We start from the raw sequence: 16882 nt of genomic DNA on the forward strand, positions 1-16882 counted from the left end.
TTGAAGTCCTTTCTGAACAAACCTCCTCAAACTGGGAAATTCTTGTTCTTGGAGCAGAAATTCAAAGCCTGGGCTGGCTGAAGTGCTAGGAGATGACTGGGGCTTGTGGGATCGTGTTCCTTGTTCAGAAAGGTAAGTTCTTTGTTCAGTTTGAAAACACAAATACGTATTTCAGATTCATGAAAGTGGAGAAAAAGAGCACACACTGATAGGAAACAAAGCAGGCTTTATCTAAGTGGAAAAGTACAATCCTTTCTGTTTCCAAACAAGGGTCACGGATGGTCCAAATAACTCTTGTAGCTTTTTGCGAATTCATCTATAATTTGCCCATTGAATTCATGTGACAGCTACTTGTGAGGAGATGATAAAAAGTAAACATTCTCTCTTGAAATCCTTTATTCCTATGAAACTTTTGAAAAGCAATCTTTTTCAAATGTTCAGAAGTATTAACCTATAGTTTCTAGTCGTTTCAGACAGCAGCATTTCTTACAGATGGCTGAAGTTCTGTCAGAGGGCCAGTATCGTAGTAACTTCTATGGAAATAAATGCTTGGAACACTGGGCTACATGATTTTTCTTTTCAGCAAAGGAAAGTCATACATGAACTCAAGATTTACTGGGAGGGGAAATGTGTAATGACTGCTATCTGAGGTGACAAAACAGAGATGGGAGTTGGAAAAGCAGAAATCCCTTTGTGGCTAAAACAGGAATTACCAGTCAGAACAGCCCATGTTTTGTACCCCTTCTGTCAAACCCTTCTCTTTCTGTCGCCCCTACCCCACCATGGGAAGTCAAACCCTTTTGATCCTGTGCTCAGTCATTAAAGCCAACACTCACTTGGCAATTCCTTTGTTCTTCTAGATATAATGCACTTCCTCTGGTCTAAGGCTGCAGGTGATTTTTGGGGAGCACTCATGGTTTATATACAATCCTTGAATATCTTCTAGATTTCACTTGCTAATTTGTTTACTTGGTTTCTGTGTTGTTGTAAGGCTATCACCTCATGTTGCAAATATATTGTACAAAGAACACTCAAGAAAACAAAACCTTAAAAATTTAAGAGAATGTTACCATTAAGATTAATCTAATCCTTCAAATGTGACCGGATTTCCCTCTAGTGCCAGTGCAACATGAGCAAGCTTTGGCCCTGAAATGGCAGCTGTGGAGCCAGTAGGGGTTACTTGTATTTCGGATTTTTGAGGCAGCATCAGCCACTGCAATTTGAAAGGATATGAACTGACCAGAACAAAAGTAACAAAAAGAGCAGCATTCCAACAAGCTCTTCTCAGAAATCACAACTTACATGCAAGTTGTGACTTAAATATACGTTGGGTTTCGTTAACATTGTAAAAAATCTGTTCACAGCAAGTATGAGAAGGTTTAATTATTTTTTTCCCAAGCATGCTGATAGGAAGCTGAAGACAGTTGCAAGCAGTTGGTTTTCCACCTACTGCTGCGGTGGTGGAAATTTATTCTTTCACTTTGTAATCAAAGCGATCACAAGCTATCGAACTCCATTTGCCTGAAGGAGATCTCGGCGAAGCTGGACAAAGGTTTGCCCCCAGTGAGCAGCAGGGTGCTGGTGTGGCTGCCGAGTTCATCCCCTGCAGTCGCAGAGTCACCTCCCTCCTCTTCGCCCACAACCTGAGGGGCAGCCAAAGCTTCTCTCTCTGAAGAGGAAAACAGAGGAAGAGACTTGTCCTTTAACAAAAGGCTTGTGTCTCTGGGTCTAATTCTGCCTCTGAGGTGCTCTGAAATGCACGGGAGCCCACTGGCTCCAGAGGCAAGCTGAAGGTTTTCATTTCAATGGCGTTGCTCTCCTTGCTGCCCAACACCCCATCCATGGGCTGCTGGTGGAAGTAGTTGCCAAAGCGAATGTGCCTCGGGATGGACACCGCCTGGCCCTGGTCCTTCTGATCATTCTTCTAGTGGCTGGGGGATGTATTAGTGAAATCTGAGGTAGTTTGGAAATCAGCACCAATTCCTAAGATGCAGTGATACACTACTAAGCTTCTTCCATGTCTGCGTATGGAAATGATACTTCCAGAGGTCATCGTTGGGATTGGAATTTGAAATCAGCATCGAGTCTTTGCAGACTATTGAAGCATGACCTACCACTGGAGGAGGTCCTTGGCTAAACGTAAGAGAAACCAGCAGTTAACAGAAGACCAACAAGAAACTTAACTCTGATTTTAGCCTCTGTTTTCCTTTTGGCTCAGAAGAATGGCTGCTGAACAGCTGCATTGGGACATCAGAATTACCCTGCTGACAGCTGCATCAACGCATTGCCAGCAGCTCTTCTGAGCAAAGCCAACTGGAGCCCCAGGGATGGCAGCAGCACCATATCTTGATCTGAACAATTCCTACATCCGCCAAAAGGGCACTGCCTCCCCCTCCACCTGATGCAGTATCAAATGATAAGATTAATTCTTTCTTTCTCTGCTCATTTAGTGTAACACATAGAATAGTTTACCTTGTTCTGATGTTGGACCAGCTGCTGCTTACAAAGTCCCACTTCCACAAGTCCTTCCGCTCACTCAGCTCCATCAGTCCTCTGAAGAGGTACATTCCAGTAGGATAAACCACTGCGGAATGGCCGTGCCGAGGTCCTGGACCGGTGTTCTGAGATGGGCTGGAAACACACAACCACTTTCCTGTATCTGAAAGAAAAATACTAGTTATAAATGGTTCAGATTTACCTGAGTATTTGAGAAGGGATTTATTTCAAGAAGAAAGTAACTATTCAGTTGAAGAGTAAAGGTTTCTGCTCTAAGCTTATTTCAGTATGAGTTAAAAGCTTAAATTCTGACACTGAAAAAGTGCATTTAAAAAAATCAGTTTTGAAATAAACTTTTAATGAAAATGTCAGATGCTATATGACAGATGCCGTGGAAATTTTATTTACAGAGCTGTTTTTCCTATGGCTTTGTCAATTCATTAACTCTGACATAGAAAGATACTTTCCTGGCTGTAAGAGGGGAAAAATCAGTCAACAAAAACTTCATTAATGTCTGTGCTTATTCTTCCTGTGAGGGAAAGAAGGATGAGATAAACCCATCATTTGTTTCAAAATAATGACAGAATGGCCACCAAATAACAGAAGTTGTCCATTTAAGAAGTCTCTGGGAATCATCTGGTTTGCAACACTAGATTGGTGATGAATGTGCTAATGAAACCATCTCCTGAAAGGTTTGGCTCCCCACGGTCAGTCTGAGATTTGAGTCTCAAAAGATGGCATTAATAGGCTGAAGTCAGGGCCTCTGCTGCGCCTGAACGTTTTTAGTAATCCTTGAAGAATTTAGTGAATAGTGAACAAAACATTATCCCTGATTTTCAGCTCTAAAACTGGCAAATACTGTAAAACTGCTTCCAGTGCAATAGTCTAATTTCAGCCAGGTATTAATTGAATTGACAGAATTCAGCATTAAATGCAGCTGAACAGCAGCCAAAACTAACTTACAGCATTTCTACTGATAAGAATTTTCTTAACAGGGCAAGCCAGGCTCTCCTGCAGCAGTTGGGTTTTTTTTTACACTGGATCGAAACCTTATCCTGTTTTTTTAACTTACTAAAATGGAAAGTCCAAAATTCCTGTGAAATGCCTTTGATGCCAAAGTATCCCCCGAAGATGTACATGCTGGAATGGTACACTACTGCACTGTGACCTCTTCTGTTAGCTGGTGCCAAGCTCTAAAACAGTTTAAGACAAAAGCCTGTAAAGTCATCAGTAGCAATGTCTGTCTTGGGAATACACCTTTTCTTTTCCCCAAAAATGACCCTGCAGTCCCAGACTTTCTCTTAACACTGAACTCAGGTAACCAGAGTAGTAACTGTGTCACATCTTAATAATTTTTTGTGTGTAATTTCAAGGCGTAGAAACATTTTGAGGATGAAGTTTCAGTAGCAAAAAATGAGTGATTCTTTACATTTAGTGATGTAAAACCAAGCTCAAAAGAGCAAGACATAAATGCTTCCACCCAGGCTTCAATTAGAAGTGGCAGTAACTTGGTGAGTCCACGTGTTCAGACTGAAGAAATGAAAAATGCTGCAGCACTTCACATTCCAAAATGTATTAGTGTGAGTGCCAATCTGTTTTCACAACCCTACTTTTAAAAGCACAGGCTTCACGTATGGTTGCAATATTCCATTTAAAATTAGTATTCTTGATAAGGATTTCAGAAAAACAGAAGCAGCAGCAGAGGAGAGGACTTAACTTCTTATATAGGACTTAAAATTTAAGAGCAGTATTTTTAAACACTTGTTTTGAAGAAGGAAAAAGCCTTAGTTATTGAAAGTGCAAAGAAATAAAGTATAGCCACATGTCTCTGAAGAGATGAGATTGGAACTGTTTGGGGGAACATATTTCAAAGCAATCTGTTTAATCAACAAAGCAACAGGCATTTGATTCACACATTCCCCACTTCCTGGCTCCTTACCTCCTTCTCTGCTGGTACGTTACGGCACTCTGTCCATCTTGTGGAATCTAGGGGATTGATTTAATAAAGCGCAGTTTAGTTCTTGGACCACAAGAGGACACTCCTCCAACAGTAATTTTTCAAATTACAGATCTAATTTTCAAGTAAGTCTCATCCTGGCATTTTCTACTGACAAGGCTGAAGAAATCTGCTCCCTGCTAAGACAGCAGCACCAAGAGACTCGCAGGAGTCACAGTCGGAGTAATTTTCCTGTATCCTTATCTGATATTGAATCACAGAAGTACCATACTGTATTCCTGTTTCCTAAGGCTAAATTTCACAATGCAGAAATAACCTGTGATATTGAGCGTTTTCTGAACTAGCAGGACTCCCAGATTTCCTGATGAATATGTGACTTCTTCTACTTATGACAACAGCATTATTCTTTCTTGTTCTTTTTCATAGACCCCTTAAGGGTAGCCCCCAAATAACAGTCAGAAATCACAGATCTGTGATCACCATGAAAGAGAGGAAATATCAGGTACCAGCACCAGAGGTAGAATGAGAAAGCAGTGCAAGCTTGCATTACTTAAAGCTGTATTTGCCAAAGGATTTTAAATAATAACTATGAAAAAGCTAAACACGCACCCATTTTGAATACCTCATTCCCAATTAGCACTGATAAATACTGTAAGAAGATGCTTTCTCCTTTAAAATATATTCTATCTCAGGCTCTCTCTTCTTGCAGCAGGTATCTCAGACAAATGGTGGAAAACACAAATGAAGGGTTGAAAAAACCCCATCGACTTAAGGTTACGGAGTGAAGTAGCAAAAGAAGCCCAGAAACTTAAATCTTGGTCTGGTCACAAGATTTCCTAGCTCAAAAAGAGCTCAGTATCTCTCTCTTTGCTCCTCCATCTGATGTCAAAATAAGCAGCCATTACTATATGCAGGATTTCCAAAGGGAGAACACAATCATGTATGACATTGATGTTAAATTCAAATGCTGCCCTGCTTTTGTTAGAATACACACTTAAAACATCAAAAATGTTTGTTCTTAGGAGAAGAAAACCTGCGTTATAAAATGTTGATGGTAATTTCCCACCGTCTTATTTAATTATACTTAATTTTTCCTGTTCCAGCTTATGTGTTTTTTTCAGTAAAATTACAAAATGAGATGTACTTTACTAATCTGCTTTCTTCCATAATAAAACAAAGACCTTGGTTTTTAAAATTCATGTAACATTTAAAAAATTAAATACTACATGAATTATTGGGGTTTATGATCAAATTGTAAACTTCAGAAGGAGAGGGGAGGAATGGAAATTCTGAGACGTTAAAGTACATAAAACTTTCCCATTCAATTCTCTAATTGAAGTAAGATCTGACCTTTTGATAGCTTAAACAGCATAATTTTATGGGGAAAATATGCACACAGTTTCACACACATTACATCTTGTAAAGCTTGGGGAAAGGCTATGCTACAAGCAGCAGAAAACAGTTTGGTTCTTACTGTTTATTAGTATCTATGGACTTGGAATGTCCCACGGAAAAAAGTGGTTATTGTGTATCATACCAACGTCATATGTCCAGAGAGGAGTTTTTGCTTGTATGAAAGCAGAATCCACCATCCCACCAAAAATATACAGGTTGCCCTGCAAAATGAAAAATACTTGTCACTGAAAACAATTTAAAAAACAGTTTCTAAATTAAAAGGCTGCTATTGCCAAAATATAATTAACAGTAACGTGTATCATGATCTGTTAACAATTAAAGAGGCAATCCCATAAAGCCACCAAGTTTTAATTATGTCTTTATTCTCTCCTGTAGGAAACCCTGATGAACATTCTGCTGTTTTAACAGGGACAGCATTCCAGAACCACTTACTTCCTTGTCAGTTTGGGACAGCTTCAGGGATGTGGATCTGGAGCTCTCTGAGGCACTGCTCAGGTAATATTAGATTATGCATTTTTATAGAAATATTTCATTGCATTGCAGCTCCTGATAACCTAAATTGTGTTTTCCCCTTACAGGCCAGGCTGTAATTCTTATTTGCCTTCACTCCCCCATCCTTCTTCTATGCAAGCTCTTAAGTGAATGTTTTTATGCCATAGCTGATCATGCAAATGAATTCAGAGCAACTGTTACAACTGTACAGTTAAGTCAAAGAATGTGCTGCCAAGGTCTTTATCTTGTATTACTGTTACATACTGAGCACTGACTGAGGAAATTACTGTCACTTTATTCAGAAAGATTCCAAAACATTGGTACAGCTACATCCAGAACTGCACCAACACAAAAATATTTTCTGGGTATGGTATTTCAGTACATAATAATCTATGGTATTTTATTGCATTGCATAGTAGGAAATAAAATGTGAGGATATGGATAAGATAAATCTTGGTCTTCTACCTTATAAGCCACCACTGAATGTTCTTCCAATTCTTCTGGACCATCTCCTGAGCAATCCAGCATTTCCCATTCATTTTTCACTATAAACCAAAGCTGAAGGTAAGTGGTGCACTCAACATAAACATTAGACAAAAGGTGAAAAGATGGGCTTTGAATGTGGCTGTGCTGCCAGTTCAGTGAGGAAAATGAAGTGGTTTGTCATCTTTCCTCTCTGTTAGTTCAGAAGTTCCCCAAAATTAAATATATGCATTTTTTATTTAGCAAATTTGAATGTAATAGAAATTGATCTTCTTACTGCATGTATTTTAATTGTTACTTACATCAAAACTCAACAAGTCCACGATAATGAACTCCAGGAAAATTCTGGTTTATTTCAGTAACAATAACTGTACAAGAAGACCACATATAAAGTAAAAAAAAAAAAAAAAAAAAAAAGAATCATACTTGATAGGGCATTGTTAATATAAACCTAGAAGATATTGTATTCATATGTTCCCCTTTGTGCACTTTTACAGGCATAAACTATTTGTGCATGAGAGAGTCAGGAGAGCTCTTTGATATCCCTTGCTAGAACCAGGATATTTTAAATGACTCAATATTTCTGGTCTAGAAAACAAACAAACAAACAAACAAAAAGAACTGAACTAAAATCTAAACTTTCTGGGACACTTGCAACAAGAGCAAACACACATCATCTACCCAATGAACAAAATGCAGTTTATCCATCATTTTCATGGAGATACTTTAAGGGGATAATCCGATAACTATGGAATATCCCCAATCTCATGATGACTGGATGTAGAATCTCTAATCCTGACATACAGGTGAAGGGACCAACTCACCGATGTTGTATCACCAAAAATCCCTCAGGCTGGTCATGTTTCACCCTCCATGGAGATAAACAAACCCTCTGCAAAGGACACAGGCGTGTTTATATCCATCGCAGGGACTGGGCTTCTCCTGGGGGGCAGATTTCCAGCCACAGTGTTCAGTTTTTCCTTTCATGCTGACAACTAGGATCTTATCCAAGGATCAACTGGCAAAGGGCAGCCATGTCAGAGGAGGGTCCCAAAACATCAGGGATAGGGCTTAAACCCTGTTTGGTCAGCAAAAAGACAAAAGGTAGTTTAAGGTTAAAAAAAAAAAAAAAAAAAAAAACACAAACAAAAAGAAAAAGAAGAAAGATAAGGAAAAAAAAAAGTCTCTACCTTGTGATAAAATATTACCGTGTTTTCTTTTCTGTCCCATCAAAAGCAACATGACAGCTTTGTCCATCTGTGATAATACACTAACTTATGTAAAGCATCTGAAATTCTGACTCTCAGAGTCTTATATCAGCAAGGCTGGAACAGGAATATTTCTGGAGCTGAAAGTTTTCCAAAGAGTATCGGTGAGCTGGAGTGATAAACTCCAACACTCTACATTCATAATATGGTAGAAACCAAGGCTTGGTCTTTTTTCACTACTAAAATATTTAAAACAAACATGTCCTTAAAAAAAAGAAATTGAAAGAGTGAATATTAGAAATGAAAGTAACACATTAGCAGTTGTCCAGAATTTGTGTAGACTTTCATCTCTAAGCCTGCTGAAATGAGGATGGATCTGGAAAAAATGACAGTAGCCCTTCCCATGCCACAAGATGTCACTGTGTTCTGTGAAGACACAAATACCAGGAAAACATTTCTCTATTAATCATAAATTCACAGCTCACCATAATGATCATGCAGCAAATCCATTCTTTTGATTGAAGACTGTTTCCAGGGTAAATGTGAAAAACCTATGACCACTTGGAGCAATTATTTCTAAAGAAATTAATTTAAAAAACCCAAACAGGAAACACAGCAGAAATACCAAATTTACTCTGGATGTACAGCAATAAAACCATTTGCATCCACAGAGAACTTTCGTGTCAGCTGCTGCCCACGGCCCTACAGAGCAAAGCAGTGACAAAGGCTGGAAATTTTCCCAGCGAATCCAGCAATGACCACGGGAGGTAAAAACGAAGCCCTCTTCTTCTGATCTGCATGCAAGTGTTTTTACTAGACACTTCGCCACAGTGTGACTTCAGACATATGAACTGTGCCTTGAAGTTCATTCCGTACAGCTATATTTAGCCACACATATGCCAGGGAAGGCCAACATAAGCCCTGCTCGCCCTGTGTGCGTCTGATTTCAGGGAAGGGGGTGGAGGATACAAAGTATCTACATCTCCATCGAAAGTTACCGTGTTATAAAAAGGAGTGAGTGATGTTCTCTTGGAGTCAAAGATGAATGAGCAGTTAAATACAAAAGAAAAAAAAGCTATACAATATTTCTGTAGAAGTGTTTATATGTTCGCAAATGTGCTGAGTAACAGCTACGTCACCCTTTATTTATTTTTCTATGTAATTCTATGATAAGCCTTCCTTTCTATTTTTCTCTTGGAATCCTGCATGTCTTCTGTTTCACTGCTGCACCAAAAGCAACATTTTTGTTTTACAGAGTTTTCAGTCCTCTGCCTCTATGCCAACATCCCTTGTTTGGAGAGGATTATATATCAAGCAGCACAGCAGCATACCCTCTTCTTCAAATGTTTTCTTCTGTGTTCAAGTATTCCCTTGTTTCTGAAAGCCTGGATTTGTCCCAGGCAAATTCACAAGCTATCCTTCCCTCCATCCATAACAACGAGACTCTCTGTTGTCCCTTCACACCATCTCCTTCCTCGAGGCTGCAGCAGATGAGCACTGGCAGATCAACCCCAATGTTACTGCCCCCCGTTTGCTGCCCCACCAGGTGTAGAGGCAGGGTGTGTATCCAAAACTCAGCCACTCCAGTTCACAGCTGCACTGCGCAGTGGCCATACCCACTTGGGAAGTACCTGACAGCAAAGTGCCAACATAAACTCTGGGAGGAAAGAAGGAAGGCCTTTACACTATAGTCTACCTGCTTAAATGGTAATTTATCTAATGGTAATTTGTAAGTCCAGAGCAAGTTGTACGTAATTTGAGGAAAAACAAAGATTGCAGTAAAACAAATCAATACAGAAGATAGTAATATTTCATATTAATATGAAATTAATGTTTCTAAGTTCATTTATCATCCAATTTATCTCCTAAATTTACCATTTGTAAGACTGGAATGTATTCAGTGACAAAAAGATGCTAGAAATCTCTTGCAGCATTTTTTGGGAAGATTGACTACTCAATTTTTGTTAATTTTTTTTTTTTTATGCAAGCCAGTATTGTAAGCAGTAAGTATTGTACAGTAAAAACGGAAGTCTCTTCTTTGTATTTTCTCTGAAGGGATACAAAGATGGGCAGCATTTACCAACGTGTGCATTTCTCATTTCCAGGGGAATTAGCAGCTATGAAGTGGTGACACATTACAGGTATGTAAGTCCATAATGCTTTCTGGCATGAAATTGAAAAGGGAAAAGCAGCTGAAGTCATGAAACACAGATTCTCTCCCTAACTCTGCCAAGCTTCTGTGTAACCACAGCCAATTCATTTACTTCCACAGCTAAATGGGGACAGTCACTTCCTTAGTACAACACTTCAAATTTGCTGATGCAGTTCTGTGTGACAGTGCTAAGGTATCACTATTATTGATATAATTTACTGTGAAACAGTTGATAGGTTATTAATACTTTACAAAGGTAAAATAGGCTTGTTCCCTCGAGGGTTTTTTTCCTCAGCTATAAAGCATTATTCCTTTTCCTACATACTTCTGCTTGCTATTGTTCCTATAAACCTTACCTTCTATTATACAAACATTCAAAGAAGAAGACAGCCCTGATTTCCTATAGTAGATTAGCAACAAAATCCTGTGTGGTTGTTTATCTATCCCAGCTGAACTCCGTGCAAGGCAGGAGAGCTGGATGGAATAACAAAAGGCCGATCTGGGATGAACCGAATGTGTATCTCCTCCCAGTCACACCTTTGAGCATCGATTGACCCTTGGGAATTGTGGCCATTTACCCTCAGCTAAAGCGTTCTTGGAAGCAGACCTGCACTCACTAACACTCAGTTAACAGACTGCTTCATTTCAGGGTCAGGGAAAAAAAAAACCACAAAGTCAATCATGAATCTTGCCTTTCATCACTGTTATTTTAAATTGCAAACTTGACTCCTGGATTGCCTTTCTATAGAACCAGGCTCACCAGAGTTCATCTACTGTCAACCTTAACAGTCCCATTTCCTTCGGAAAAGGGCTACTCTTCTGAGAACAATGTCACCAGGGATGTCCTCTGTGTCGTGCAACACTGACCTCAGCTTCAACTTGCTACAAAATCAATTATCCAATAGGAAGCTCTAACTTCAGCAGAATTAAAAAAAAAAAAAAAAAGGACAACTCAGAACATTTTTATCCAACAATTTTTTTCCCCCAAAAACAGCTGTAGCACACACAAAAATGTCTGCTGCTCTTCAAACTCTTCTGCTATTTCATTCTAAAAATAGCTCCTGTGCAATCAATCCCAATTGTTAAGGGGCTGGAGGAGCTGTGAGTGGAGGGCCTGGAGAGCTGCAATTAGCACGGTAACTATAGCACTGACTGCGTATCAATTAATGGCGCCCCACTACTGTTTCATAATACAAATAATTCAGGAAATGCAGCAAGACAGGAATTACATCAGGAAATGTAGTTTATATGATCATTATATAATTATTTATATTTCTGTAAGATGTGGTTTCTCAGATAAATGATTTATTTATTTAAAGTATTGCTTAAATAGATCTTCATTAAAGCTTTTTTCTGCCTCAACCCCCTGATTCATTTCCATCTGTTTTCAATATACTCAGAAAAGTCTCGTTTTTAAAACGATTGAGCCTTTTTGAAATATAATGAGATAAGAAACCACTCATATTGGGGTGGGGAAAAAATAGGAAATCTTTTTCTATTTTGGGGATTTTTTGTTAATGACCCAGTTTTCTGAACTCAAGCCTAGAACCTCTCTGTGCATTTTCTTACTGGGCAACTTGATGTTTTACTGCTCTTCGAAAATAATAACAGATCTGCGTGTTTGTACTTAGCACATAAACCTTTGCTGTGGTGCTTTTATTGTAATGCTTGTTCCATTAGGACTGCCTGCATGAATGAGAAAACTTCGACTGAGGACTTGCAAGGCAGTTACAAAGTTTTAACAACACACCCAACTCGTTTAGAATGGTTTAAGAGATCCAGACTTTCTTTCAGTGTATCATGTTTACTTGCAATGCTTTTACTATACGTGTGATAAATTTTAGTATCCTCGGGTTTGCTATTTTATTATTTCCTAAACTCAAGATGCTCTGAACTGTTTCTAGGCTAGGGTTTTTTTGGTTTGGGTTCAGTTTGATTTGGTTTTTTTTTTTCAAAATACGGGAACTAATTTTCAGAGAAACTCAGCTTCAGAGTTTCAGCCCCAGAAGTCTGAATGGCTGTATTAAGACCATAAGGTATCTGTAATATTTCTGTATTAGGATTCTGAAGTGAAATAAGGGCCTGGCTTTGCTATGTGTTGTAAAAAAAATGCAGTTACTACATGTTCTGAGCACTGAAGACAAAAGGAGGGAGATGGAAAGCAGTATTGCTTGTTACAGGGAGAAGGACAGAAAGAAGGTTTGTAAAATGACGAATCAAAGCAGGGGACACGGCTCCATCACAGTTTCAGGGTTCAGAAAAATTACAGCTACTTTCAAGTAAAACAGTAACAACCTTACTGTATAAAGCTTAGAGTGGAGATATTAAAAATTTACTGTGAGGCTTTTATGTTGAATAGCTTTGAGTTGAATTTTAACAATTTTAAGGTAGTATTTGCTTATGTTGAATAAGGTAGTATTTGCTTATGTTGAATATGAAAAACTGTGAGGCTTTTATGTTGAATAGCTTTGAGTTGAATTTTAACAATTTTAAGGTAGTATTTGCAAACATTATCACTGCTATATTTAGTGCTTCAAAATGCTTTTTGAAGTGAGCAGGTATTTTAAAGGGTGTGACTCTGCTGAAACAGCCACATATAATTACAGTTTCTATGTACTGTAAACCTCTGTATGTAACTGCTACTTCTGGAGTCCTACCGAGGGCACGGGCACCTTCACTGCAAAACAGAGCAGAGTATCTCAGATCTCTCCCTGAGGAAAGCTCACTGCCTGTTTCTGGAGCTCTGCAGGCAAGGTACTGCATTTCTTTAACTCTGATCACATTAATATTAAAACTAATTTTAAAAGTTCATAATAAATTTATATGTTTGCATATAATTCCAAAATTAAATTTTGCAAATTGACATTGCTAATATATTGTCTTTTGGTTTTTTTTTCTAGAAGCTTTCAACCAGAAAAGAAAGTTCTTTGCAGTCAGCAGTGCTGTGTAGCAGTATTTCATCTCTACGACAAGGTGAGTTTTTTAGTTGTAATAAATTAACTTATTAAATAGAGAAGTATAAATATATCCAGTTTTATATTCTATATGATAGCTATATTTCTACTTTTTAATGAAACAAATACAAAAATACAAACTTGGAAAAATACAGTAAACATTGCAACTATTTCCCAAATATGATGGAGAAGGTAGTATCTGGAAAAAAGAAATTCAGTATTTAAAATATTGCTGGGATTGTTACATTCTTATATACAGCTCTAGTATATGAATCAAAAAATTTTTTTTGCCTCTGTATTGAAATATATTTTATGGTACAGACAAAATTAAATACATCTATACCACCTTAGTTTCCTTAATAAATTAAAATTTCAGTTGTTGTTGGGATTTTTTGTTTGTTTTGCTTTAATTTTTTAGAATGAGGCTTTTTTATAAATAAAAATTAGAGTATATAGTTTTGATTAGTAGATTTCCTGAGGTAATCTGTCAATTATGATTTCCAGCACTGCAATTAATCGTTTGACTGCAATTCAATTTTGAATGAAGTTTCTGAGAAAGAGCTTCCCTAAATACACATCCATAGGTGGCACAAGTATAGCATGTTTTGGATATACAAATCCAGGGCACCAACCACGCCTGATCAAAAGTTCATGCTGATAATCAAAGACTGTATGTGTGTGTGTGTGGGGGGGGGTGTTTGGTCCTTATTAGACTATTTACTTCAGGAATCTAATCTGCTTTTCAGATCTTATTTAGGATCCTGTTTAGGATCCTCCATCCATAGGCAGAACTCAGTCTCTGTTGTGGTCTTACCACACAGCTGGGATGGACACCCTGACTGTAAAGTGTTCCTGCAGGAAGTTGGCTCCTCAGGAGTTACTCAGGAGTCTGAATATGAAGGAGACAAACAGGTGATTTTTCATGCTCTAGATATGACAGAGGGAGGAAATACAGTTCCTGGTTCTTGCACTTTAGGATAAAAGAAATGAGAAACTTCTGCCATGATCATAGCACAGTCTCAAGATGTATTTGGCCTTTTACCCTTTCCTTGGAAGTAATTTGTCCTGTCACCACTGGAACGGGTCATTTCAATACAGGGGTCATCACCCCTTCCCCTGGAAATAGCAGTTTTCAATGTTCCTAGAAGGCATCATTTGGGGCTTTCACAAAAACTAACCAGCTGGGTTCTTTCAAGATCCAGTAGGCAGATGCCCTGGAGATTGAATGTAATAAATCTGTCCTTAGGTGTGACTGAATGCATCTTCTTGACAGCTTGTGACCTGCTGCTGAAGCAACTTCAAAATACTTTATTTCCTAAGGGAGACTCTACTCATAGTAATGCACAAAATTTTCTAGGTTAGGAAGAAAGACTCTGGTTGACAAAAGGAATCAGTGGCTGCCCAGCCTGCCTTCTCTCCTCAGGCACAAATTAGGATACTAGAGTATATACTTGACAGCTGAGAGTATATCAGTGGAAAGCTATTATCTCCCATTAAAAGCAAAAGGTCTGCACTGAATTTTACTTATTTGTTCTTTATATTCCCTGACTGAGGAAAAGAAGCATCTAATAAAACATTCGCCCGCACTTAAAACTTAATGCCACACTTCATGCAAGATCAACATTGTGTTTTTCTTGTCCCTGAGACATTTTGCCCTTAGACAAACATGGAGCAATGAGATAGAGAAGGCATACAAGGTTATGAGAATCGCAGAAGCTGTAGCTTGAAGAAATATGAAGGAAGAAAGAGAGGGCATTTGGCAATAAGAATAATAAAGTGTTCCAACTGGCAAATATTAGAACATCCAGATATCATGTTAGAATCAGTATGAATTTAGATTAAACTGTATGGGAGAAGTCATAGTGTGAGAAAGACTCAGATGGCACAACTGGAATGACTGCCAGTCATGACTGGAGGAAAAGCTGAGTACAAAAAGATCTTTTATAGGGAAGATGAATTTACACAGTCAGGTGAAAGACGGTTGTATAAAAACAGATGATACAATTGCATAGCTGGAATAGATTGCGTAGAGAGGCATAGCTGGATTTTAGTTTGGCAAGGAAAACAAAGGTGTCAGTGGACAAACAGTAATAATAGCCATGATGGTTCACAATAACCATGATGCCAACAGTTACTGGGCTGCACCAGCAAATGGAAAAAACCCAAACCCACATAATTTCAATATATAAAGGAGACAGAAAGCATATGAGTAACTTTACACATACACGTTGTCGCTCCAAATTCAAATGGAATTACTCATGTGAATAAAACCAGTGATATGCATGAGCCTGAACAATGTAGCCTAGATACCAGAGCAAAAGAAGGACCAACTCTTTTGTCAGAAGCCTGAAAAAATGTTTTGCAAGCTGTTTTCATATTCAGACTCCAAATGACAGGGTCCATTTTGGACTGGAGTCTGGCTTTCTGAAAAATTCTCACTCCCAGATGACATGGTCCAGTATTCATCCCAAGCCAGATGCACTTTGGCTTGGGTTTTGGATGGTTGCATTTCTTTGTTTGTCTTTTGCTCGGTAAGAAGGCATTTTGTGCTTTATGCTCTTTGATTGTGGAAAAGGGAATGAGCAAAAGCAGGGTGGTGAATCTCCTAAACTGGGAGCAAGGAAAAGAGCTCTGGCTGTCCCTACCACGGACCTCCTGCGCAGCACCGGGGAAGTCGCAGGTCCCTCTCCCCAGCGGTGTCGTGGCTGCTGAGCGCTGACGCCGCTTCCTTCCTTTCATGCGCTTTGTTTCCTTTCGTACCTTAGGATGGAAGCGACTTTGAGCACAGCTGCACACAGCTGTGCCCCTGCCCCGCTGCACGGCGGTGCCGCTGTGTGCGCTGGCGGGCTGTCTCGGTGCTCCCTGGGATGCTGGGCGTGCATGGATGCTCTCAGAGCCCTCACCGCCTTTCCCTGCTCCTCCGGGCGGAGCTCCGGCCGCCCGGGCGCTGCTGCTGCTCCTCGGCGGGCACCGGGCGGGCTCTGAATGCTGCGGGGGCCAGCGGGGCCACCGCCCGCGGGCAGGGCCTCGCCGCCCTCGCCTCTGATGCTCTGATCCCCACCACGGCTGGGCTCGTCCTGACAGGGACGGGGGGAAGGGGAAGAAAAAGAGGAAAAACAGAATCCCATGAGCCGGCGAGCGGCCAGGAGCGCACCCAGCCCGCGGCCGCCCCTCGGCTCTGCCCGCACAGGGCACCCCCCGCCTCAGGCGCTCAGCCCACCCCGGGGGCGAGGGGGGATCCCCGGCCGCGGCCCCCTCACTCCACCCCGCGGGTCCGGGAGCCCCGGCAGTGACTCCCGTCCCCTCCCCGGGGCACAGCCGGGCGCCTCCTCCCTCCCCGGGCTCACCCTCCCCGGGCTCGCCCTCCCCGGGCTCACCCTCCCCGGGCTCGCCCTCCCCGGGCTCTCCCTCCCCGGGCTCACCCTCCCGGGCTCACCCTCCCCGGGCTCACCCTCCCCGGGCTCACCGTCCCCGGGCTCACCCTCCCCGGGCTCACCGTCCCCTCCCGCGGCCGGCGGGGGCGCTGGGGCCGCTCGGGGCGGTGTCGGGGCCGCTCGGCCGGCGATGCCGCCGCGGGTGCCGCGGGCGGGGACGCGCTCGGGGCAGGGGCACGATAGGGGAAGGGTGCCCGTCGGTGGGTCCCCGGCCCAGGAGGCTGTGCCCGGGAGGCGTGGGGTCCTGAGGGCTCTGTGCCTTGCCGGGAGGAACGTGCCTTAGTCTTTCA

General features: G+C 40.8%; 1 protein-coding gene across 5 annotated transcripts; it reads right to left on the bottom strand.

Moving 5' to 3' along the window:
* Nucleotides 1–209: 209 nt before the first annotated feature.
* Nucleotides 210–16652, bottom strand: LOC126652621 (actin-fragmin kinase-like). 5 transcript variants are annotated; one of them, XM_050339564.1, is made up of 10 exons: nt 16625–16642; nt 16062–16235; nt 15811–15918; nt 7669–7922; nt 6827–6906; nt 5991–6069; nt 4436–4482; nt 3569–3689; nt 2473–2659; nt 210–2133 (listed from the first exon to the last, which is right to left on the bottom strand). In XM_050339564.1, exons 5-10 carry the CDS (start codon nt 6887–6889, stop codon nt 1971–1973), a joined length of 660 nt encoding a protein of 219 aa, XP_050195521.1. In that variant the 5' UTR covers nt 6890–6906; nt 7669–7922; nt 15811–15918; nt 16062–16235; nt 16625–16642; the 3' UTR covers nt 210–1970. The 5 variants fall into 5 exon arrangements, with proteins under 5 accessions (XP_050195521.1, XP_050195524.1, XP_050195519.1 ...); XM_050339567.1 differs by having other exon boundaries at nt 210–1669; nt 15811–16235; nt 16625–16652; XM_050339562.1 differs by having other exon boundaries at nt 15811–16235.
* Nucleotides 16653–16882: the final 230 nt, after the last annotated feature.

Source organism: Myiozetetes cayanensis, unplaced genomic scaffold, assembly GCF_022539395.1.
Source record: "Myiozetetes cayanensis isolate MyiCay16 unplaced genomic scaffold, myiCay2020 scf9, whole genome shotgun sequence".
Lineage (NCBI taxonomy): Eukaryota > Metazoa > Chordata > Aves > Passeriformes > Tyrannidae > Myiozetetes > Myiozetetes cayanensis.

Coding starts and splice junctions, on each gene's coding strand:
- LOC126652621 (XM_050339564.1), bottom strand. CDS start 6,889: ATGCTGGATTGCTCAGGAGATGGTCCAGAAGAATTGGAAGAACATTCA. Junction 6,070..6,826: donor ATTCAGTGGTGGCTTATAAG/GTAGAAGACCAA, acceptor TTCATTTTGCAG/GGCAACCTGTATATTTTTGG. Junction 4,483..5,990: donor TCTCTGGACATATGACGTTG/GTATGATACACA, acceptor TCAATCCCCTAG/ATTCCACAAGATGGACAGAG.